Source organism: Notolabrus celidotus, chromosome 2, assembly GCF_009762535.1.
Source record: "Notolabrus celidotus isolate fNotCel1 chromosome 2, fNotCel1.pri, whole genome shotgun sequence".
Taxonomy (NCBI): Eukaryota; Metazoa; Chordata; class Actinopteri; order Labriformes; family Labridae; genus Notolabrus; species Notolabrus celidotus.
The window spans coordinates 22,014,049-22,039,048 of record NC_048273.1 but is presented as its reverse complement, the minus strand read 5'-3'; the positions used below and the strand labels follow the sequence as shown (position 1 = coordinate 22,039,048).

Here is a 25,000-nt window from a genome sequence, read left to right as displayed (position 1 = left end):
CTACCAGCTACCATAGAGCTGTAGTTCTGTGATGTATTCAGGTGAGACTCAGTAAATCCAGTAGCTGCACCTGTTTCAATAAAGCACCTGAAGAAGAGAAGCAGGTCTGATTTAGACTGACCTGAGATCAGCTCAGAGGACTGTAATGAACCTTCAGGGGGGAGGAGGATGAGGAGGATGAGGAGGAGGAGGAGGAGGAGGAGGAGAGCACATGAAGAGGCTTCAAAAGCAGCCAACACACAGGATCCCCTCCTACACACATCCACACACACACACACACACACATCACTCCACCCGCCCCGCTGTGCTGTCACCAGGCAGAATTCAAGTGCCCCTCATTAAAATCCACCTTCACATCAATGTCAGACACATCCAGGAAAATAAACTCAGTTATCAATAACACTGTGTGTTGGCAGGAACAATGAACACACATCCACGGTTCACTGGTTTACAGGTTTACGGGAATCACTGAAGAGAACGAGGATTTTAAAATAATTACAATAAAATAAAAAACTGTGTAAAGAGAGTGTCTGTCTCCGTTTCCTGCAGGAGGATTCATTCAGTAAAAAAAAAAACGCTCAGACAGCGTGCCGACCTCTCGGAGTCACACATCTGTTATTGGATTAATTTAATCCACCAGTCCTCTCAGCTTCATCCAAATATCTCCTCATAAATAAATCTCAGCTCAGGTGTAACTTTTACAGAAGAAATTTGAAAATGTCAACAGATGAAACCAAATTTAAAATCAAAATCACCTTTAAAATTATGAGGTTTCATTTAATGAGTTTACACCTGTTAGCTAAAATAATCAGTTTGAAGAATAAATCCAGTCAATCAGGTCTGATACTTAATCCCTCTTTGGATCGATCTGTGAGAGATCAGCTTTATGGATGCTCCTGAATGCATCAGATCAGCTGACTAACTGACTGACTGAATTTGACAATCAGGGTCTAGCCTCTGTGGACTCCGTGGTGTGTTCAGGTGCAGTCATTCATTTAAATGACACTCAGGATTGTTGATGAAACGCTCAGAGCTGCTGATCAAAGGTGATTCGTCTGAGACCTCCAGAGACCTGAGGAGACTCAGAGGGGTTTAACCCTAAAGATCGGAGTCATGAAGACCAGGATCAGGTTTAAGGTCTGAGATCCTTCAGAGACCAGAGCAGTCTGATCCTGTAGAGGCCTGGTTAGGGAGCAGCTTTAGGACGATGATGAAGTTTGTATCTTTGTGTCATTACAGTTATTAATAAACTGTGTTGATAATCTGCACACTGCTGTTGGTAATGCTTAAAATGTTCCAGTTTGAATCGTAGAGTCTCAATATCTAAACAATCCCTCCGACGGATGATTTATCTTGTTTGTGTAACACTTTTTTTTCTTCTTTTTATGTAAATCAGCGTCACAGAGAGAAAACAAACAAAAAGAAATGTAATGTCCGTCTCTTTGGTCCATCTCAGTCTTCTATCAGCATCGTTAAGGAAATCTGCAGACACTGATTTTCAGGATGAATCCAGCAAGCCACAGACAAGGAGGAGAGAGCTGAGCTGCTGCACACTCAGCGGAACGACGAGCGGCAGGTTTGAAGCCTGCGGCGGGATCAGGCCTCCACAGGGGAGCAGTGTGTGTGTGTGTGTGTGTGTGTCTGTGTGAGGGTTAAATTGTGCCCCTGCTGGAGGGCACGTTGGCAGCCGGTCTGCAGCACGCTGATCGTCCCTCCTGATGTTTCACAGCTGGACCACCGGGACCTGAACCTGTGACCTGCAGCTCCCTCCAATGGGCTCACAACAAGGCTCCTCCCACCTCCAGCAGAGGATCAATCAGGAGCCAGCGGACACAATGAGGCAGGAAACAATCTGAATGTATTTAAAGAAAGACTGATCCACCTAAAGGACTCATCAGAGACCCAGTCCTTAGGTACACCTCAATAGGAAGTAAATATAAGAGGGGGGGTAAAGAGCAGCTAATCACCCCCCCTCCATGTCTCAGTGGTCCACAAACACCTTTCTGTCAATAAGTGGTCGATAAAGAGGATTAACACGGTGTGAGGACTCAGGAGGACTCTGTAATCCTGTTAGAGACACCTGAGCTACTGCAGGCTAATCCTGTTTACACACACACACACACACAACTCTACACACACTCACACACATTCATACACACACACATACGCAGCTGGACTCTAACTGCAGACAAACTGTGAACAGCAGACTGACAGGGCAACATGCTGTGGGCGGAGCTTATCTCAGGTGAGTCTCACAGACGGACAGGTTACTGATGGAGTCTGTGGATCGTGTACTCCTGATCAGACTCTCTCACTCTGTAACCTCATGTCGCTGCATCATGTGCACAGATATATATTTCAGAGTTTCAGAAATGAAGACTAGTTTAGTGACTTTCTTCCCACAGATAATCCTCTGATTAGAGAACACAAAATCATCTTCATGTTTCAGGATTTGACTTTTTGATCATTTCTGATCAAACACTGAAAACACAAACCTCTCAGACAAGCAGCTGAGCAACAGAGAATCCACTGAGCAGAGGGAATGAAGCGTTAATAGAAAGTAAGTCTGAGAAAAACACATTTAAACTACACACACAATCCTCCCACTGATTTATCTGAGTGTTTCTCAGCAGCAGGAAGCTTCAGAGTTTGTTTTCTCTGATTCAGAGGAAACTGATCTGCTGTCAGAGAAAAGATCCAAAACCATGTTCAACAAACATCAAAAACCTGAGCCAAAGAGGGAAACACCAACTGAGCAGCCGCAGAACCTGATCCCATAATATATCATTATTATCAGGAGTCAGGCCAAACTGTGAGGGAGCCTCCACCACATGGAGACCAGTCAAAAGTTTGGACACACCTTCTCATTCAATGGGTTTCATTCATTTTAATTATTTTCAACATTGTAGATTTATACTGAAGACATCTAAACTATGAAATAATATGGTTTTGCCATAATCTGGATTACAACAGTAGTCAAATAGGGCTATCCATTGTGTACTAACCCTACCTCTGAACAACACAACTGATGGTCTCAAGCACATTAAGAAGGCAAGTCATTCTACAAATGAACTCTTGAAAGGGCTCATGTTAATTAGAAACCATTCCAGGAGACCACTTCATGAAGCAGACTGAGAGAATACCACGAGTGTGCAAAGCTGTCATGAAGGAAAAAGGGGGCTACTTTAAATAATCTAAAATATAAAACATATTCTGCTTTGTTTAACACTTTTTTGTTAATTAAAAAATTCCATACATGTTCTTTCATAATTTTGATGTCTTCTGTATTAATCTACAGTGTTTAAAATAATTAAAATAAATACAAACCCCTGAAGTAGAAGGTGTTTCCAAACTTTGACTGGTAGTGTGTATATATATATATATATATATATATATATATATATATATATATATATATATATAAAATAAAACCACTGAGGGATTAGGTTGAGTTCAGATCAATACATCTTCCTCAAGGTAACGCTGAGCTGAGATGCTGCAATCAGCTGACGCTCAATAATCAAAAATAAGCTGTTACACTGAGCGCCCCCTACAGGCCTGGAGCATTTCTGTTGTCTTCACTACAGTGGGATTCTTCTTCATGTGTTTTCTGTGTGTGTGTGACTGATGTTTGCAGCTTTTATGTACCCCCATTTGCGTCATATTCGCTGATGATGAGGCTGTTTTAGTTTCATGCGTCCTGTTTGATGTTTTGACCCAAGGGTGAGGTGAAGTCTTGAATGCACATTGTCTCAAAATTGTTGCACATAATACAGGAGACAGGAGGTGACATTATTATCCTTATACCATCACGTGATCGGAGAGTCTTGCAGGTCTGTGAACACTCAGATATACTGTATATGCAGCAGGAGAAACAGTAATCATCCTCTCTGTCTGCAGGAGTTTGGACATCAAACCGCTCTCGTCCAGTCCTCCGTCATCCCCACCCCTTACAGCCAAGTGAAAGTCCGTCTGTCAAGATGTGACTGACAGACTGACAGAGCTCACTGTAACGCTACTCTGTTTTTCTTTCCCCTTCTTGGACCTCAGGCTGCCTGCTGGGTCAGAGGTCACCATCTGCTGTAAGCTCCACAAACCTCCAGATCCCCAAACCAGGACCCAATGGACCAATCAGAAGACGGACTCCGACAGCAGCCACCTGTGGACCCGAGTCAGGTTCCCTCTCAGAGCAGTTACTGAAATCTTTTAGAGTAAGACATTAATGTCCCTCCTCTTCCTCCTTCTCCTCCTCCTCCTCTGAGTCTGAATGAACTCCTCTGCTGCTTCCATCTACCTGAGGCTGAGCAGAGGCTGTACCAGGATGTAAACATGTTTATTTCTGCTGTAAAGTTCGGCTGTAAACATTTTAACACAAGGCTCTTTGGGGACTGACTCACTGCAGGTGACAGAATAGTGGAGGACCCTGTGTACTGCAGCTTTTGGGACTTCATAGTTTGCTTCATTTTCAAACAGTGGGGGATGCTGCTTGATCTGGAGCAGGTATGATCAGTTTCACACAATATGTGTATTCCTATTTAAATTTAAATGCATACTTAGTTAACCAGGATTGTATATCTTGAATTGATAGATTTAAATCTTCCTGCAACTGTTTTTAAACCAAACTCATTTATAGCAACAAACTGATTCACTGATTTGAATATTTTATCACAAACAGTCCGGTTTGTTTACTACAGATGTAGTTTGGTTTCGAAAAATCTTCTTCAGTGTGTTCATAAAATGCCCCGTCTGAGTCCTAAACATGATGAATAAATGAGAGTGTTAAATAATTAACTTCCTGTTTGTTTTACATGTTTAAATAAAGATTTCAGTGTCTGGCACATAGAGAGGGAGATAGGACTGAGAATACTGTATGTTATGTATTTATCTAGATGAAATTATCATCAGCTCAGATTTAATGATCGGTACAGTGAACTCCGCCAGGACACATCAGCTCATGGTGGAGTTTATTTCAGATACACACACACACCCGAAACAAGAGCCACCAATGACACACCTCTGTGTGCGTAATGTGAGTATCCATACGCACACATACACACACATATATTATATATACATCTTTTAATGAAATAAAATGAGTGTTTCCAGATGCTCAGACAGTTTTATAAATAAAGAGTCAACTGATTAAAACTCTTGACTGATCCACGAACAGACGAGCGCTCACTCTGCTTAAATTATCCATCCCTACAAGCTGTTCAACAACATGAACATGACTGTTAACACACACACACACACACACACACACACACACACACAAGTGTGTTTTAACACACTGTGTATGAAAACGCAAACAAACTTTAGACTGAGCTGAATCTGAAGAGAGATTTGTTACTCTGAAAGTTTCATCTTAAAGTGAACCCTCCAGACACACAGTAATAATCAACACATGTTCATAAAGACATCACAGTTTATTAAATATCTCATGTGCTGCTTTTTATTCACTGTGAACAGCTGATCCATAATTAAAGAGCTGAAGTACAATCAGCTGAAAATCAGCCCTGCTCTTAAGATCATTATTTTTATGTTTAATAAATGTGACTTTAGACAGTGATGACAGCTGACAGATTAACCCTTTAAACACAGAGAGCCTGAAAATGTCTGCGTCTGTTTAAATGATCGTATTAAAGACTTCAGAGCAGCTCCAGCAGAAAGCATGTGATCTGTGATTTGCTGACGTTTTTCTGTCAAGATAGGAAAAAGTATAGAGATGATTTATTCTCATATTTTGAAATAAAACAAAATAGAAAAAAAGAGTCTCTCTGGAACAATAAACTGTAAAATGTAAGTTTCCATTCTGAGACGTTAAAATGAAAGACGACTCTTTGCAGTCAGTTAATTTTTTTTAACATGTTTGATAGATCTTAAAGAAGTTTCAGCTCCATGGTAAACCTGCAGCCGTCTCAGGTCAGACTCAAACATCCCCTTAGCTTCTTTCAGGATGGACTAACACGATTACGAGAGTTTACACTAAGCTCAACGATCCACTGAAACCTGAAGGCAGAAAGCGGCAATTTTTTATTTTTGCCGCTATAGGCTAACAGTTCTCCTTCACTCTCAGTCTTTGTGCTAAGCCAAGCTAACACACAGGATCTCAGTGTTTGATAAACTTCAGACTGCTCCTTTAAATCAGAGGTTTCTCTGACTTCATGCAGAGTGTGAGCTCCACAGATTGTTTGTAGCAGTGCTCTGCTCTGACCTGCTCGCTCTCTGCTGCTCTCAGGGCCAGTTTCATCAGAACACAGGGGGGAGGCTGCAGCTCCTCACCCTCCTCACCATCCTCACCCTCGTCACCCTCCTCCTTCTCAGAGTGCTCAAGCCAGGACTTCAAAGTTCCCCTGGTGTGTGTGTGTGTGTGTGTGTGTGTGTGTGTGTGTGTGTGTGTGTGTGTGTGTGTGTGTGTGGTGTGTGTGTGTGTGTGTGTGTGTGTGTGTGTGTGTGTGTGTGTGTGTGTGTGAAATGTGGGTCAGACATTAAAATGCATGAGCAGGGAGCAGAAAGCATGATGAAGTGCTGAGACACGAGGAGCAGAGAATATAAAAATAACTGGAGGAGCGGCTCTCCCTGCTGACACCACGCCGCCGCGCCATTGGTCCAAACTGCCAACGAAAAAAAAAAAGAGCATGGAGGCTGTTTCCTGAAGACGTGCAGCCGCCATCACCGTGACGGCGACCACATCCGTCCACAACGATGTGTTTGGTTTCCAGGAAAAATCTGAACAATAAAGATTCTTAACTTCTGACATCAGCGCCTTTTAAGAGCCGATTATCGTTTTACTGCTCAGACCCAAACAGCCAATCAGAGCCGAGCTGCCATCCTCATGTTTTCAATAAGATGACACACAGAAACCTGAGAGGGGACGCCTGAACCGGGTTTCAGACTCTGAATATGGTAAACATGTTTCAGTTTGAGGAGAGAAAAGTTTGAGAAAAGGAACGTAAGCAGAGTAACATCACCTGTTCTGCATTCATCCACACCACCTGTCTCACATTATCACCCCTCCCCCACCAACGTCTCCTGCTCCCTCTGACTCTTACTGAGCAACAGAGATGGCCTCTCAAAAGTTCAGTGACTGAAAAACCTGCCAAAGCTTCACCTGAGAGACAAACGTCCATCATGTCCTCTCCTATGGTTTTAAATCTGCACCAATCAAAGACCTGATCACTTATCACCGGCCTGCAGAGGAGAGACCAGTGATCTCAGGCTGCAAAGATCCTTTATTTCCCAAAACACATGACCTGCTGATTGTTTCTGTGGAGCTGTCTCTGAGTCTCCAACATGTCAGACTCAGAGTCCAAAGTCACGTCTTCACGTTGTTTCTCCTGCTGCCAGGCCAACAGAGAGCACAGGTTCACATTCTGTTCAGTTGTCCTGTTGCAGTAAATCCACATGTTGATATTCAGCGTGTTTAACATTTTGAACACCTCAATATGATCTGTAGCTGTCTAATACTGTCAGGTATATACACTGTGTAATGAAAGAAAATTTGATTTAGGGGTAAATAACTAATTTGTTATTATTTTTTAAATGGAAAACGTTCAAGTTTTTTTAATGATTAAACGATAATTGATAGTTAACATTTCCAAAGATCGATAAAGGAGAATACTTGAAATGTACATCCCTGATTTAAAGAGATTTACCTTATTTGTTTTAATATTTAATAATTTCATTTGGGAATCGTCCACTTTCCATTTCTTGACAAATGTTCGGATATTTTTCAGCAAGGTTTGTTTGTGCGGCCATTTTTAGTTTTTTTTCTAAGGTGCTGAAAAAAAGTGTGCAGTGGTTTTATTTGAGTTACAACACAACTTAAAAATGTAAAAGGATGATTTTTGTTTATAAAGAAATATAAGAAAAAAAAGTATTGCAACTGTCCATATCTGAGAATTGAAATAATATATATATATATATATTTATTTTTAGTAGACAAAATTATAATACAGCAACACAACTCTGACTGAACAAGGTCTAACACACACTGGTACACAAACTAAAAGAGATAAACAAACAAATAAACATGAGATTACCTACAACAGGACAAGACTTTAGAGCAAGGGGTGGAGCGTAAATATTGTTCAGTGTATAGATAAAGAGATAGAAAATTGAAGGAAACCAAAAAAAAATGTATACATTCATGTTCATTCAAAAATTGATGGGGTTTAAAACTCAAGTATCAATAGGAGTCTATCAGTACTGGACTGTATTCATGGTGATTGGCAACTTAAATCTTTAGAATAGACATCAAGGCCTTTAAATGTTGAGTTCAGTCCAGTTTTCTTGAAAATTGTTAGAGAATCGTGAGTGAATCGTATCGTGAACCAAAAACCTGAGTTCAAATCTAATCATGGGTTGAGTGTATCGTTACATCCCTACTAAGACACCTGTTCTGTTAGTGACCATGAGACTGCACCAAAGATCAGCAGATTACTGCTGCCTGAGATAAAGTCTGTTATAATGTATAAAATAACACAGTTTAATATAAATATCAGTCATTTTCTATCATCTATAGCATAACATGGTGTATTGTTGTGCAATGGTACAATCAGAGGTCCTTAGTGTTGATATTTAACTGAGACAAATAGTTTTCAGTCTTCTATTATTTCATGAAATGTTCATTCAGTTAAGTAGCTTTCATCAGTTGTCAAAAAAAGTTAGTCACAGAATCATGGGACGGATCAGACCGGTCTGTTATCAAAGACTCAGCTGAGTGGACAAAAACTGTCTCTCACAGAGACACAGAAACACAGATGAGTGTGTGAGAGCTGCAGAGTGAGGCAGAGTTTAAACATCAGATCAGAATGCGCTCAGCAGACAGAGGAAACAAAAACCAAGAACCCTGAGAGTGAGGCACTGCAGCTCCTTCAGAGACACACTGATCGACTCAAAGATCCTAACCGCTTCCAAAAACTCTGTCATTTCCACCATGAAAACTCTGAGCTCCCTCAAGTAAAGTTATAAGCTCTGCTGCCAGATATACTATACTAGATTTCTGTCTGCAGGATAAGAATCAGAGACCAGTTCTGCTGCAGGACTTCAGTCCTTCTCAGTTTCAGGCACCGTTAAAAAGAGCTGACTCTGTAAAAATCATCTGATATCTAATGATTTCTTTGTTTCCTTTTGTTGTTTGATAAATAAAACTTCACAAGAACATGATCGACCTGTTCAGGTGCTGTCACCTTCATCCATGTTCGGACATGAAATTCCTTCACTTCTTTACACCCAGGACTTTATAAATCACCGGTACTTCCAGCTTCAACTTGAAGACTTTTACTTTGAAACAATCACTGCTGAGACATCTGAGGGTTTAAAGAGTTAAAACTCTGAACACGAGATGATTTCAAGTTTCTTAAAATCCTCTGCAGAACTTCTAGTTTGTCAGCTTTTGGTTTGAAATAGAACATCTTTATCAGATTTGTAGTTCCTGATCATTGATCATTAATCCATGTTTGGCTGAAGATTTAGTCTCGCCTGTTTTTCTGTCTGTTCTCTTCAAGACGGGGTGAAGGTTGGGGGGACGGGGTCTGACCTTGGAGTTAAGAGGCAGAATAAAATGGCTGCTGCAGCTGAGCGCTCCTGTCTCTGACTCTGACTCTGAACAAAAAAATCCGCCATTTTCTCCTCCAGCAGCGAAGAGAGATGAGGAGAGACGAGGAGAGACCTTTAACCCTGTTTTTTCTCACAGCTCTGACGTGTGTCTCAGTGTTGATCTCTTTCTGTTTGAAAGCTGATGACTAAACACACATCCACACTAATGATGCATTTAAGTGGTCCTAATTTTATGAAGCATCCAAGTGCTTTACGCCACTGACTCCTTGTTTTGCAGCACATACAAATCATTCATAGTAATGATCCCTGATCGCTGAGCAGTCAGATGGTTTACTGACTGTGTCCAGAACTCATGCTGGTCATGTGATCAGTTGAAGACTTCCTGAGTTAATGAAGAACACCTGAACACACTGTCAGGCTGTTGGCTGTGCAGGGAAGGATTGTGGGACATTGTTCAGACTGATTCCTCCAGGAGAAACGAGTGGACAGAAAACCTGGGGCTGCACACACACACACATGCACACGCACTCATCAGCCGTGGTGGCTTATGTGACCTCACAGTAAACTGACCTCAGATCAGTTGACTCAGGTTTATTATAAATTAATGTGCTGTTATTGGGATGTCGGTCTGTACGCTGTATTTAAACAGGAGGACTCTAACAGGATGATCCTCACTCACTGACGGACTGATGAAGAGGAGGGGAGACTCTTCTTCACTGTCCTCATCATCTCTGCATCCTGCTTTCCCTTCGTCTATCCTTCTGCTTCCCTCCTTTCTTTAATGATCAAATCAAAGTTCCTCTGCTCTTCCCTGAATCATCTCTGAACTATGAGGGCCAGTTTAATGAAACATGAACAGAAGCTCTTGAAGGCCACTCAGGGAAACAGACAAGTGTTCAGTACATCAGGACGTAGAGCGTGATCTGTTAGATGTTGCACAGTTTCTCAGGATCAGCTGGTTGCTTAATGGAGGTGAGACGATGAGTCTGAAACGTTCAGTCTGACTACAAGGTAAATTTTGAGACGATAAGGCTGACCCCCGTGGATCATAACTGAGGCACTGCATCTTGCTAATCCAGAAAACAGAGCAGAAAGCAACACGCTCCAGAATCCTTCACATCACATCAGACGTCAGAGAGTCAGCAGTTTCTCAGGGCCACTGTGACATCTGAAGATTTCTCTTCTGACATTTAAAATCCAGAAATCTTTATTTTCTGTGACTGACGACAAAGAACGCAGAACAACGGAACATTTAAGGAACTGGAGGCAGAAACACTTCACAGGTGGGCACAGGTCCATACCTGTTCTTCAGTCTGTTTAGGAAAATATTTCTCACATATTTGAATAAAAATGATTCTCTGGAAATACTTCTACCTGAGGACAGAGTAAAAGTATTAATCAGGAGATGCTTCATCAATAAATCTATCACCTGTTACAGTTCTGATCTGTGGGCGGAGTCACAGAGAGGACGCTCCGGCCTCAGTGAGAAAGTGTCTCAGGGTCTAAATTAAATGAGCTCATTAAAATCAATCAGACTTGTCTCTATGTGACTTCAGGGACAGACAGAGTGTGGGAACTTTGAGCTTCTTTCACATTCAGTCAGTTCTCACCAAGCAGCACCCTCCGGTCTCAAACTATGAAGCCCATGCGGAAGTGTTATAAACTGCAGTTCATCGAGAATCCGCTTGAGGTTGGCTGCAGAAACACCGGAAACCACATAGAGACCCATTCAAAAAAGACGATCTTTGCAGCATTAATAAACATGTTTACAGCCTGGTTCAAAAAACAGCTTGGCTCTACGAATCTAATATCTTTTGGCACACACTGTACGGGGGGGTGAATCTTTTTCTCACGTGACGGTTCAGAAGATATTAAGATTACGAGTTTTTGCCCAAATAAGGACATGACTGACTTGACCCCTGGACAGGAACACATAGCTGTTGGCTAAGAGTCTTAAACTCCGCCTCTTTACGTCACACTCTGCCTGGTTGAGTTCCGCATTTCCGATATGGCTGCCACCGTCGATTGGCTTCAAAACAGCGCTCAGGAACAGATGGGTGGCATCATGGATACTACGTCCATATTTTATACGGTCTATAGTTCTCACACGTTTGTGTCGTACAGTTTAAAGTCTTCCAACAAACTTTACCACATCTGAACGCCTCATGCAGAATCTCTCTCACTCTCTCTATGCGACTCAGTCAGGTTCTAGATCTACTCAGGATGAACTCATGTTTCCTCTCTCTGACTCACACCATGACTTTTATTCAATCCATCAGGGCGCCCTCTCTCCTCCCTCCCTCCCTCCCTCCCTCCCTCCCTCCCTCTCCCTTTCCTCTCTCTCTCTTTTTCTATCCTCTCTCTCCCTCCTCCTCTTCTCTGTTTCTGCTCTCAGTCGTTTCCCCTCTCTTTGAGGAGACTTTAATGACGTTAACATTTCTGGGGTTTCTGTGTGTTTGGCTCTCAGCCGCTCTTCGTTTCCTGATTTCATTCAAACTGAGTCAGAGCTGAAAAATGTCAGAGGACAGAAAACTGCAGTAAAAGTACACTAAGAGCCTCAGAGTACAGAGACACACTGCAGAGGGTTTTACCTGGTTCGTCTGTTGATTCACTACATTATGATGTTTCTAATGTTAACACCCGTCACAGTCTCGCCACAGCTTTGAAAGGAGGGATGTAAAAAACAGAAGAAGGAGAGAGCGGCTGTTTTCAGAAAAAACGTACGAACGTATGATTTGGCTTTAACATAATATGTAATATATGAAAAAGTGCAGAATCTGGTATGCTGAAACTCCCCAGATGTCGTACTGATCCTCAGTATGCAGCAAACCAGTCGCCTTTGTGTATTTTCCCACAATGCACAGCGCTATCATTCTCCTTCAGGTTTTTTTCAGTTTGTAGCTACGTTAGCGCCACCTACTGTTTGAGTTTGGCCCACAGTTACCAAAACTACAATGCTAACTGTAATCCTAATGCCAATGCTAACTTTTACATTTGAAGTGAAGTAATGTGAAAGAAACGCTGGAGAATCGTGTCATCCCAGAGGAGATACCCAACTCACAGTTCACTTTTAGTGTCTTTGAAAAGTCCATATATATCACTTCTTAGCCTTTTTAAATCATAAGTAGACGCTACACAAGCGTTTTGTGCTAGGAGCTCAGGTGTTGTACCTCACAGTTAAAGATTCAATGGTTAATGGGTGTTGAACTGAGGTTTCAGTCGCACAGAGACAGTAAATGCACCAGATATCGCACATGCAATGTTGTTGCATCATGAGTAGTATTAGTTACATTCACGTGTTCACAGGTTTGTTTATAATGTTTGTATGTGAGGCGGTGAGCCAGGATGAAGGTCAGACGAGGACGCTGCAGCATACTGAGTGCTTACAGAAATAGTAAGTAAATTGTGTTTTTGTGTGTGTGTGTGTGTGTGTGTGTGTGTGTGTGTGTGTGTGTGTGTGTGTGTGTGTCCACTGTCTGTGTCCACTGCCTGTGTCACTTTTTCCTGTGTCATAAAATATAAATATCAGAAACGTGAGGATTCAACATCCTGATCATGAACAGAGAAAATTAACTCTGAGTGAAATCTGAAGCTTTGACTAAAATCTAACCTCCGAAAAATAATCTCTATGACGACGCTTTGTTGTGTTTATTTGAGGTTATTATTTTTAATCGATATGTGTCATGAACAGATCGACAAAGTGAGATCACTACAGCTCTGAGTCCAGCTCTAAAAGCCTGTAGACAAATATAACAAACAGGTACGCACATGTCTGACTGATAATAAACTCAGATGATAAAAAATATTGTTATTATTATTATTATTATTATTATTATTATTATTATTATTATTATTATTATTATCATCATTTTTGACTTTTTGTCTCAAAGATAAGATGCAGAGAGGACGAGACGTCCACAAGTCTACAGCTTGAATCAAACCACTGACGTCTCCACACAGAGCTCAGACTTTACGACCAATCACAAAGCTGCTCTGACCTTCACTTGAAGGTCATATTAAAACGAACTTTCATCAGAAATGTTAAATTAAGGTTTAATCACAGGGACAGAAAATCTTTTTTTTTTTTTTTTTTACAGCTGCAAAATGAATTTAAGATCTAGTTAAATCTGAGAGAAATAATCTGAAGTGAGGTTGACTCTGACTCAGAAATTTTAATATCAGGTTTCTGTTTCCTCCAAAATTTTACGTCAAAGATTTCAAACAAAACAAGAAAAGACGGAGTCTCGAGTAACGTCCATTTACAGGAAATACGTAAACGAAAACCAGGATCTCTGTAAACCAGCTGCTCCGTAAACAACAATCTCCATAAACCAGGAGCTCCGTAAACCAGGATCTCTGTGGTGTGACTCCCGCTCTGAGCTCATGCAGATGAGACACGTTCAAGAAACAGAATCAGAGTCCGTCCTCGTGTCCTGCTGCGAGCTCTGCATCCACGGCTCAGGGCACTCAGATGGTCCTTAGACCGCATGCAGGGTTCAGGTCCCACACAGTGTTTACTGTGACCTCCTGACACACACACACACACACACACACACACACACACACACACACACACACACACACACACACACACACACACACACACACACACTCGACACACATAGCAACTTCACACTCAGAGTGTAAAGCAGTGAATGAATACTATAGATACTTGGATTACTACAGTTACTACAAACTGCAGGAAGATTTAAACTCTGAACTCTGAGAGCTTCAAGAGCCACAAGAAAACAGCTCCGTACAAACACTGATATAAGAACATCACAGTCACACTTAGTACTACAGTCACACACAGTCACACACAGCTGACAGTAAATCTCAGTTAGGTCACATGAGGACACAGAAACACTGCTGCAGCAGTTTTTAATCAGCTGTGAATGTTACACACATTATTATTATTTCACTCTATTGTTTTCAGATTTATGATAAAAATCACTAAGTTCAAATATAAATACTGCATCTGACCAACATCTGAGTAATTACTACACCTACAGATTACACACACAGTACAACACACACACACACACACACACCAAATATACCAGAGCTGAGCTGAAATACTGCAGAGTATTACTGCACAGGAATACTACAACAGTACTGCACTGATCAATGCAGTATAACTATGAATACAACTGTACGAGGATAATAATACTACACTGCAGGAATGATTCGGATACACTACTGTTAGCGTGCAGTGTAACTACGATATGAGAGTGCAAGAACACTACCGTACGATAGTACAACCATACAGAAATACTACAGGAATCCGAACATTATACTCGGGTGCAGTATTTTGATGGTATTACTGCTGCATAGGTGTACAGAAATATCACAGTAGTAGTAGTGTAATACTACACTGCACAAAGTACTAGAGTATCATAACAGGACTATAACCACAGGAAATATTACAGGAACAGCACAGTACAATAACACAGTATAAATACAGGAGTACAGGAAGGGGGATCCTTCACATACTACTGTAAAGGGTTAATACTGCACAGGAACACAACTATAGTCCTACACTGTAATACTGCAGTTTCACAACTGTTCAATCAATCTTCATTTATAAAAGCACTAAATAACAACAAATGTTATCTGAAGACGCTTTAAAAACAGAGCAGGTCTAAACCGTACTCTACGTTATGTTATTAACAAAGACCCAACATTAGGACAAGATAAGATCCTGTCCCGTCTTACAGGCAGGACTCAGTCAGATCTGTTCAGGAAGGCTTCAGATGTTCTGGTGTGAGCCTGCAGTTTAACTACAGGAGGTTTATGGTACAATATTCAGCAGAACAAGAGTGAGAAACACTGCAAGGACACAAAACAATACTACAGTGAGGGATCATCACCCTGCACGAGGCTGCAGAGAAGGGAGAATACTGCACAGAGCTAACTGATCACACAGATGGAGACTCACATCTGAAGGACCACACACACACACACACACACACACACACACACACACACACACACACACACACACACACACACACACACACACACATACTGTTTAAGAAACAGTCTCTTAAATTTTAACTTCTTAAAACAAAGACATTTGACTAGTATAATCAGCGCAGGCTCTCATTGGACGGTTCAGTCAGCTGCAGACCAATCAGAGAGTGGGAAGAAAGAACCAACACACCGCAGAACACAGAAGAAGAGAAAAGGTGACATGTGAGTGACAGCAGAGGTCGGAGGTCACAGCAGGATGCAGGCAGTAGGGGAGAGCAGGGTCAGGTGGAACACTTTGTGTAATAATGTGTTTTTATTTCCCTGTGAGAGTCTAAGGACAGTTTCCCTCTCTCACCGTGTTTCAGTTGAATCCACATCTTATTAACAAACTCAGAGTTCAGTCTGAGCAGGGTTTTCTGTTCCATCTCCACGTTACAATGTGAATCCTTCTCAGGTCTGAGGATCTGTTACTGATTCAGCCTGTCACCTTCTGAAACCTCTCGCCTGAGTCTGAACGATCAACCATCACAGATTATTGAATTATCACTACATTCATTTATTATCAGTTATTATATCAGCTCTTATAAAACATTAAGATAACTATCAATATATATATTTTTATTAGTTAAAAATTATTGAGTCTGAGGCTAAAATTAAGTCTGACTCATTTTCAATATGTACAGTTAAAATTTTTGATCTGAGGACATTTTTTTTATTTATAGTATTTTTAACTACAGTTTACATGCATGCGTGTGTGTGTGTGTGTGTGTCCCGTGACCTCCTTAGACTTACAGTAAGGATTAAATCAGTCTTTTTCGGGTAGATACATTTTAATAAAATAAATACTGTATTAAGTCTTAATGGGGGAGCCTGAGACAGGTGTAGACGCACGGGTGCGTTAATGATCCCGTTTGTAATGTTTTATTTTCATATTTCAGTCAGATTTAAACTCTTTAATTCGTTCTTGTGAGTCTGACTCTGGATCCGTCTCGTCCTCAGATAACTTTTCTTTCCTGTGCAGGTTTTTATTTTCACATGTAGGTCAGCGTGTGAGCACAGGTTGGATTTCTTTACTTTAAATATAATATTTTGTCTCTCTGAGCTCCTCCTGTCTCACTTTGACTCTGACTTCTTCCTCACAGATTATCTGTGCAGCTGCAGAAACTTTCTCTCTTTGTTTCAGCCTCTCAATTTGTCTCCTGATGTGGCACAGAGACTAAATGTGGGTCAGGAATTAAAGTTTAACGACTGTCTGACACTTTTTGTTTGTTCCACCTGACCCCGTTCTCCCCCACTGTGGACCCGTTCACACCGGGTCCGGATCTTACCTGGGGTTGGAGCTGTTCCAGTAAACCGCGTACCGGTCTGAGATGAGGCGGTCGTCGGTGACGGAGGAGCAGACCCTGAGCAGGAGGCCGAGCAGCAGCAGCAGCGGCCACCCGAGGCGCTCCATGTGAGGCAGCGCGACGCGCGACGACCCGCCGAACATCCGCGAGTCTTCTGTGGCGATCAGAGCGCGAGACCAGAACCAGAACCGGAACCGAGAGTCATGTAAGAGAGAGGGGCTCCGGGGGAAGAGGAGAGCCTCGCGCAGTGTGCAGCATGAAATACAGAGACAGTCACTTCTGATCCGATTATCGATCACCAATAATCATCGATTATCTGCTGCATTCTCCCGCTGCACCTTCAGATGATGAATTCCCTGCAGGGACTGCGACCATAATCCTGAACCGGGTCTTCATGTGTTCACGGCCCGTCCTTCGAAACCGGCTCGCTCGTCCTGATCCGCATCCAGGAGAACCAGAACTCCCAAAGTTTCATTTTCCAGTCAGTGAGAACCGGATCGGAACCACAGCGGGAGCGCGTGCACACCAGGAGTCAGTCCATCCACGTGCGTCCTACTCCCTGCGTAAAAATTAACCAAAGAGTCCAACAGAGTCTGTCGGAGTCCGGATCCGCCTGCTTAGACTCCGGGAGGTCTCGCTCAAGACTCAGGTCCTCTTTGCGTCCTTTATGTTACTCCTTCAGACTTTTAGAAACTCACAGACCCAAACCAGGACCCGGAGTGGACCTGCGGCGGACTTAACTCCCGAGATGCAATCCAGACAGAAGCCGGACCGTCCCACTGTATCGGCGGTCTGCAGGTTCAAACTCGCCGTCAGGAGGATCGGGTCTGCTCCCGCGCTACCCGACCACTCTTCTCTGCTCCCGGACTCAAACTTTCTGCGCGTCCCGACCCTACCACACCTTCTGCACACCGATCCAAGCTAAAGCGAGCCGAGCCGGACCAGAGATCAGAGACCAGAGACCTGAGACCGGAACAAAAGAGGGGGATCCGTCAGAAAGTTTGAGGAGCTGCAGTAGGAGCGTTTGTCTCTCATACCGGCTCAGTCCTGACTGCTGCTCCTGGTGCGTCCCGGGGGGGCGGAGCCTCTCGCTCCCGGTATCCCCCCTCCTCCTCCTCCTCCTCCTCCTCCTCCTCCTCCTCTCTCTCTCTCTCTCTCTCTCTCCCTCTCTCTCTCTCTCTCTGTCTGTCTCTCTCTCTCTCTCTCTCTCTCTCTCACTCTCTCTCTCTCTCTCTCTCTCCTTCTCATCTCTCTCTCTCTACTCCTCTCTCTCTCTCTCTCTCTCTCTCTCTCTCTCTCTCTCTCTCCCTCTCTCTCTCTCTCTCTCTCTCTCTGTCTCTCTCTCTCTCTCTATCTCTTTTTCCCTCTCTCAAGCATAAAAAAGTTAAATAAATATGCCTAAAGGTTGAGAGCTTGTAAAACAGAGTCTGGACATCATGGAGATATAAACCTTGGAGAATAAACAGAAACATGTAGCTTCTCCTCTTCAAAGTTTTCACCCGATCTAACTGACCAGGTAGATCTGGGAGTGTTGATCATTATTGATTGATGTATTTTGATCTCTGGCCTGATGTGAATCCTCCCTGACACTCAGGACGTAAGGCTGTACTCAGTGGAGTCTGCGCAGTAGGAAGACCCGCCCTAAACCAGATGATTGACAGCTGGGTGTTTGACAGAAGATTGGGTGATGAGAAGTAAATTATAAGAATGTAAAAAACTTACAAGGACATAATGTAGAACTTCAGGGATTTATTAAAATGAATGTAAAAAATTGAAATTAAAAATTAACGAGGAGGTTAACACTTTAAGAAAGAGTCAATGTGTGGTTGTGTATAAATAATGATAGAGTAATATTTATGAAAAGAGGTCAAAACATGTTGTCATTCCTTTACGTTCCTCTCCTTTTCTCTTCATACACTTTTTTTCTTTTTCTTCAGCAGATTGATTTTTATGTCCCTCCTGCGAATCTGTAGATCAGCTGATCGCTTCAATAAGACATCAGTTTTAATAATGATCCTGTGATCAGGATAAATTCCTGAAAAAATATCATGGTCTCTCTGAAAATAAGTCTTTTGTTATGTGGAAATAAATAAATAATAAACTCATGACCTGAAGATAACACATCTTTAAAAGCACACGAGGACGAGGTTTCTACGGAGGCCAGAAGCTGCTGAGAGGAAAATTAAAAGTTCAAGTTTTAAACATCGCTGTAACAGATTTATGTCGTCTCTAGAATTATTAATGGGAGTTGTTATTCTGAGCTGAATTACTGTGATCAGGATTTCTTGTTTGCTTGTTTGTTTTGAGGATTATAAACCTGCCTGATCCATAGTGACGTTAATGGGCGAGTTAGTCTCAGATTGTCAGCTGAACGTTTACAGAAGAGAGGATGTAATGTTTGTGTCTCCTCCTCCATCCAGTGATTCAGCACTCATACATATTTCACAGAGGGAGAGAGAGAAGGAGAGCGCGAGAGAGAGAGAGATAGAGAGGGGGGGGAGAGAGAGAGAGAGAGAGAGAGAGGGGGGGGGGGAGAGAGAGAGAGAGAGAGAGAGAGGGAGGGAGAGAGAGAGGGAGAGAGAGAGGGAGAGAGAGAGAGGGTCCAGACAAATCTTTCATTCCTGCTCTTAAAACAGGCCTTCAGATTAATGGAGCTTCAACATTAAACTTTCAGAGAGTCCATGAATACATGCAGGGACCGCCGGGCGTTCAACAACTACTGACCATGTAGAGAGAGAGAGAGAGAGAGAGAGAGAGAGAGAGAGAGAGAGAGAGAGAGAGAGAGGTTGCACAGAGAGGAGCACAGTTACATCAGTGTGATGTGAGGAAACATCGGGAGCAGGTAACATCAGTGTGAAGATATCAATGGTCATTAACCTGGACCAGGACTTCAGAACTAAACCAGGACCTGGACAGAACCAGAGCTCTGATATAATCTGATCAGCCCCGCCCCCTGCTGGTCACCGTTAGTATAACAGGACACATTTGCTACATACACATTCAGAGGGTACATGATGAACAGTATACTGACAGTACATTAAACACACTCCTGTGATGATCAGGCTCCTCAGCGTCTCCACAGGATCATTCTCATCTGAGAATGATTTAAGCTCCTATTAGCTTCCCCTCACTTAATGAAATTAATCACACACACACACACACACACACACACACATGTTTATTCCATATCGTTGTGTGTGTGATCTGATCAGGTACATTGTGGAGGTGTGATCTGTGAGCACATGTGTGGTCAAAGTGGTTGAAGTGTTAAAAACTACAGCCCCTCGAGTGTAAACTTGAGGCTGGCTGCAGAAGCAACAGAAACCACATACACACTAAGGATGGGCAATGATTTTCGAATATTCGAATATTCGTTCACTTTGAAAAAAATCGAATAGTTACTTTGAACGTTATCTCATTTTAAAAGTACGATTTTTGATCGTTTTTACCGGTGCCTGGTTGTAATAGGGTATGTCGTCTGTCACCATGGAGAGTTTGAGAGAGAAAAGTGGCTGTAAAAAAAAAATTAAGTTAGAAGCAATGGAGTTGGAGGTCTTGGTGGAGGAGGCAAATAAACACACTGGTGAACTCCAGCAGAGACATTTCAGGTTGCCAGAAGAAATGCGATTTGGGAGGCTATCTGTGAAAAGGTGAACGCTGTGAGAAAAAATAGAAGATCTGCAGGTGAAATAAAAAGAAGATGGCAAGATATCCGCAGAAGTAAAAAAGGAAAAGCTTTCCCTCAATAAAATCTTGCATTTCTAATACTGGACACATTTAATTAGTTAAAAATGAATTTGCTTCATGTGTCTTGTTGAATACAAAATGGGGAAAAAAATCATGATTTCATTATTTGAAAAGCGTTTTAGTAAGTTGTCCATCATGACCGTAAAAATAATGTTTTCTTTTTTTTTCTTAAATGAGAATCTTCATCAGATGTCTGAGAATCCCCACGGTACTCCTCAAATCAGTTCAGACCAGAAAACACCTCAGCAGAGCCCCAAAGGCGTCCAGATTGTTATAATGACATTGATCGGGAGTTGCTGCAGCAACAAAGAAATTAGACGGATGGGTTACAGGCCATTGATCAGGAGGTGAAAGCTGTGTCCAATGCTGGGCGTGCCCTCCACCAGGACACTCGGGCTATCGTTGCGCACACGAGGTAGCTGGTCAGTGCTGTGTCTGGGCTAACAATGGCTGTCAATGCCCTGGCAACAGTCAGGAGCTCATTCAGTGGCAGTCCTTCAACTGAGCCGCCGGCAAATGAAGAGGGATGGAGAGCACAGAAGATGAATGTCATTACGCACGGGTGGACATTGGGAGATGCTGGCACTGGCATTAACTGCAACGGTGCGCTGAAATGATTCAGATGAAAGAAAATGCAGCGTTGCAAGGAGTTTTTCCATAGGATATATGGCATGGCTCCTTTTTGTGACTGGCTCCAAATCAAAAATGTCATTGCTGGATAGATGATATGTCTCTGCTATTTTTATTTCTGACAGTCCAAATATGTTGACCCACACACAGAGGATTCTTTCTCTCCGTCGACTGTCATTGCACCTATGCCTCCTTCTTGCCACAGTGACCGTAGCCATTTGTGCGTAACGCTGTGCTAGTTTGCACCTGCCTTTCAAACGTGCTAAATATAGACGCAAAAACACCGACCGCTATCTGTTTCAGGTTTGATAAATCACATTGCGTGTGCCAAATGATAACATTTGTATCTCCTCCTCCCAGTATTTTGCGTGTTCTGATAATCTGCATGTGTTCTGCATATTCATGACGGCAAACATGCTAAAAGGATTGCAAGTGCTATTTTGCTTATTTGACAGACACAATCCTCTGTGCACCCGGTTAGTACATCTGCTTTGCGTGCACCATCAATTTTGCACATGTTTTTATACTCCCAAACCTGTAGTAGTTAGGGCCCTAAGGCTGTTAGCAAGGAGACTACAGTTCCTCACAACTCCACTTTAAGCTGAGTCTGCATTTCCAACATGGCGATTGCCGACCGTAGGCTTTAATACTCTGCTTCAGAAACAGATGGGTGACGTCACAGAGACTACGTCCATGTTTTATACAGACTGTTGCTGAAACATACACCACAAGTTCATTTAGCCCTAAACCTACATAGAGGCCTTCACATAAAAACAACGCAGACTTTGAGCCCTGTGATTGGTCAGCAGCTCTGCATGAGAGACATTTGAGTTCAGGGAAGAGCGATCCAACAGGCGGAGGACTGACCTAAGACCTGATCTCATCTGGACCTGGTCCTCCTCCATGTCTGATCTTGTTTACAGTAACAGTCTGTATAGGTCCAGACCAGAAGGAGACTGGCTCTTTGTCCAGTAGTTCAGGTTTGACCTGGTTTTAGGTTCTTTGTTTGTGGCCCCCGCAAACCTCCCCCCAGCTGTGTTTGTCCTCCTGAAGGAGTCGGAGTCTCTGCAGGGGTCCATCAGACGAACGGACAGATGGACCATTTAATGGACTGTCTGCTGATCTTCCATCAGCCTTTAATTGACCTGCAGGCTGTGTGTGTGTGTGTGTGTGTGTGTGTGTGTGTGTGTGTGTGTGTGTGTGTGTGTGTGTGTGTGTGTGTGTGTGTGTGTTTCTGTGTGATTTAACTGCACATTAGCATCTCTTCTAACAGAATTTAAGGATTCTGGATTCTGACCCAGAGGACCGGCGGCTGATGGACGATTATTCACGTCTCATCTCACCTGGACACATTTACCTGCGGCTCTCTGCAGGACAGTGAGTGAGTGTGTGTGTGTGTGTGTGTGTGTGTGTGTGTGTGTGTGTGTGTGTGTGTGTGTGTGTGTGTGTTTTTGTTCGTGTGTGTGTGTTTGATGGTGGTGATGGAGGCCAGTGAACCGAGCGTCCACATAATCTGCTTTCAGGCAGAGGCACTGAAGCTGTCAGACGCTGCAGAGCGGCGGCAGCGTTTAAATCCGTGATGGCCCGTCAGCCGGACGCCATTAGCCGCATGCTGACACTCTTCCTCTCCACTTCCTGCCTAAAGACGTCTCCCTCTTCTTCTCCCCCTCAAACATGTCAAACACGCGTGACTGCTCATCGAACACACGTCCAGGCGGCGGATTATGGCTCTGACAGCCGTGTTGTGTTTGTTTGCGGCAGCACTCTGCGGGAGGAAGAGGAGGAAATGTGGAGGAAGAGATTGGCTCAGAGGTCGTTAGCGGCCGGCTGTAGTTTGGGTGGAGCAGAATTAGCATTTAAAGTAGATGCCCACCAGGCATTAGCACACCTCTGTGAGCTCAGCCAATATGTCCCCCGCTGCCTCCAAACACGTCACCCTCCGAGGAAGACGAGGACATGTCTTCATCCTCAGCAAATTCAGACATGAAGACCACAGGAAGCTCTCTGTCGTTAAAACTTCCCTTCACACAGAGAGAGGGGCTGAAACACACTGAGACCAACACGAGTCAGAGCATCACTGTCAGATTATCAGCTTCAGATTATAATTTGATTATAATCTGCTGTACAGCACTCTGCTGTAATCTGCAGACGATTTAAGCAGATCCACCTGGAGACATGTTATGACATGAACACATGAACACATGAGGAACATATCCAACTTCTCTGCGTTTTGTCTGCTGCTAGCATTTTAGCATTATCTCATGGAAGCCCTCATATAAGTTCACAGTAGTTTGCAACAACCCAATCACTGTCCTTTTCTTGATCAGCTTCTGCAAAACTAAAGAGATGTCAGGAGGAATCCTGAACGTCGACAAGACTATAAGGAATATCTTTCCTGTTGTTTAGTGGAATGATCCTGAACTTTACCTTTGTAAGCTTAACCCAGATACAAAAAAGCCCTGGAGCTCTCAGGTCTCAAGCATTGGGCATGAGACACACACATTTCAACCTGTTCACATGCTCACACGCCACACCTTGTATTTCTCACGCAGACTAAGTTTAGCAGCTTTTCTTTAAACTGTGGAACAGGTGAGTTTCCCGTAGAGTTCAGAAGGAGCTTGCCACGTACCCAGCTAAGCAAAAAAGAGAGAAAGAAATATAGCTACCCAACAGCCAATCAAAAAATAGTATCATCGTATCAAGGTAAAAAAAAACCACAACGTTTACATTCCAAAGAAATGGATGCACATGCACAACTGAAGACTGACTGACGCAGATTGGAAAACGCGGGAGGCCCGTATCAAATGTGTTCAGCAAGTGGCAACCTCCAGTCTAAAAACATGAGTCCAATGCGGAAGTTCTAAAAACTGCAGTTCATCGAGGACCCGCTTGAGGCTGGCTCCGGAAGTACCGGAAACCACATACTCACCAATTCCAAAAGGCCGATCTTTAAAGCAGAAATACACATGTTTACAGCCTGGTACAAGAAACAAGTGTAGTCTGGATAGCTCATTTCTCGATTGGCACACACTGTACAGGGGGTGAACTTTTTTCTAACACGGCAATTTCGAAGATATTGATATTACAAATTCTATTGAGAGGCACAGCTGACTTGTTTGGCAGGCGGGAACACTGAGTTATAAACTTGAGAGCCCAGCTGAGCCGCTTCATGAAGTTGTGTGGTAAAGTGCAGGCACAGCCCTGACTGAGCTCTCTCAGTTTTAAGAGGTGGATTTAAAAGAAGCCTAAGACCACAGACCCCCTCAATCAAAAACATTCAAGCTGCTCTTGTCCGGCTGCAGGTACATCCTGCCATAATGTCCTAAAGGATGCTCAGACGTTTACATTGTTTGGTTTAAGATGTTGTTTTTTATTCTTTTATTTGTGCTGTAAACAAATCCCCCCTCATACCAGGTAAATATCTCCCTGAACCTTGAACTTTGTAGCTCATCATTTATTTAGTTATTTTTTTATCTATTCCTCCTCCTCTCCTCTTCCTCCTCCTTCTCTCTTGTTAATCTCTGCCTGCAGCATAGGTAAAACTCCCTCTTCCTCTTCAGAGACTCTGTGGGGGACCAACAGTGGAAGATAAACTGACACCCCAACGCAGCGCCGCAGGATGTGTTTCAGACATCAGGAAACCTCAGTTCCCCCACTAAAATTTATATTAACATTAAATACCTCATATTTTATTTTTATACTCACCGCTGTAGAGAGGACGGAGAAAGATGGAGCTCTAATGT

At 42.9% G+C, this 25,000-nt stretch overlaps 1 protein-coding gene across 1 annotated transcript in view; it reads right to left on the bottom strand.

Moving 5' to 3' along the window:
- LOC117806184 (ephrin-A2-like) overlaps window positions 1-17,962 on the bottom strand; it is a 98,755-nt gene extending 80,793 nt beyond the window's left edge. The window contains exon 1 of the mRNA XM_034674957.1: window positions 16,863-17,962. Coding sequence (XP_034530848.1) covers window positions 16,863-17,023 — 161 coding nt within the window. The 5' untranslated portion in view covers window positions 17,024-17,962. The remainder of the gene's footprint in view (window positions 1-16,862) is intronic.
- Window positions 17,963-25,000: the final 7,038 nt, after the last annotated feature.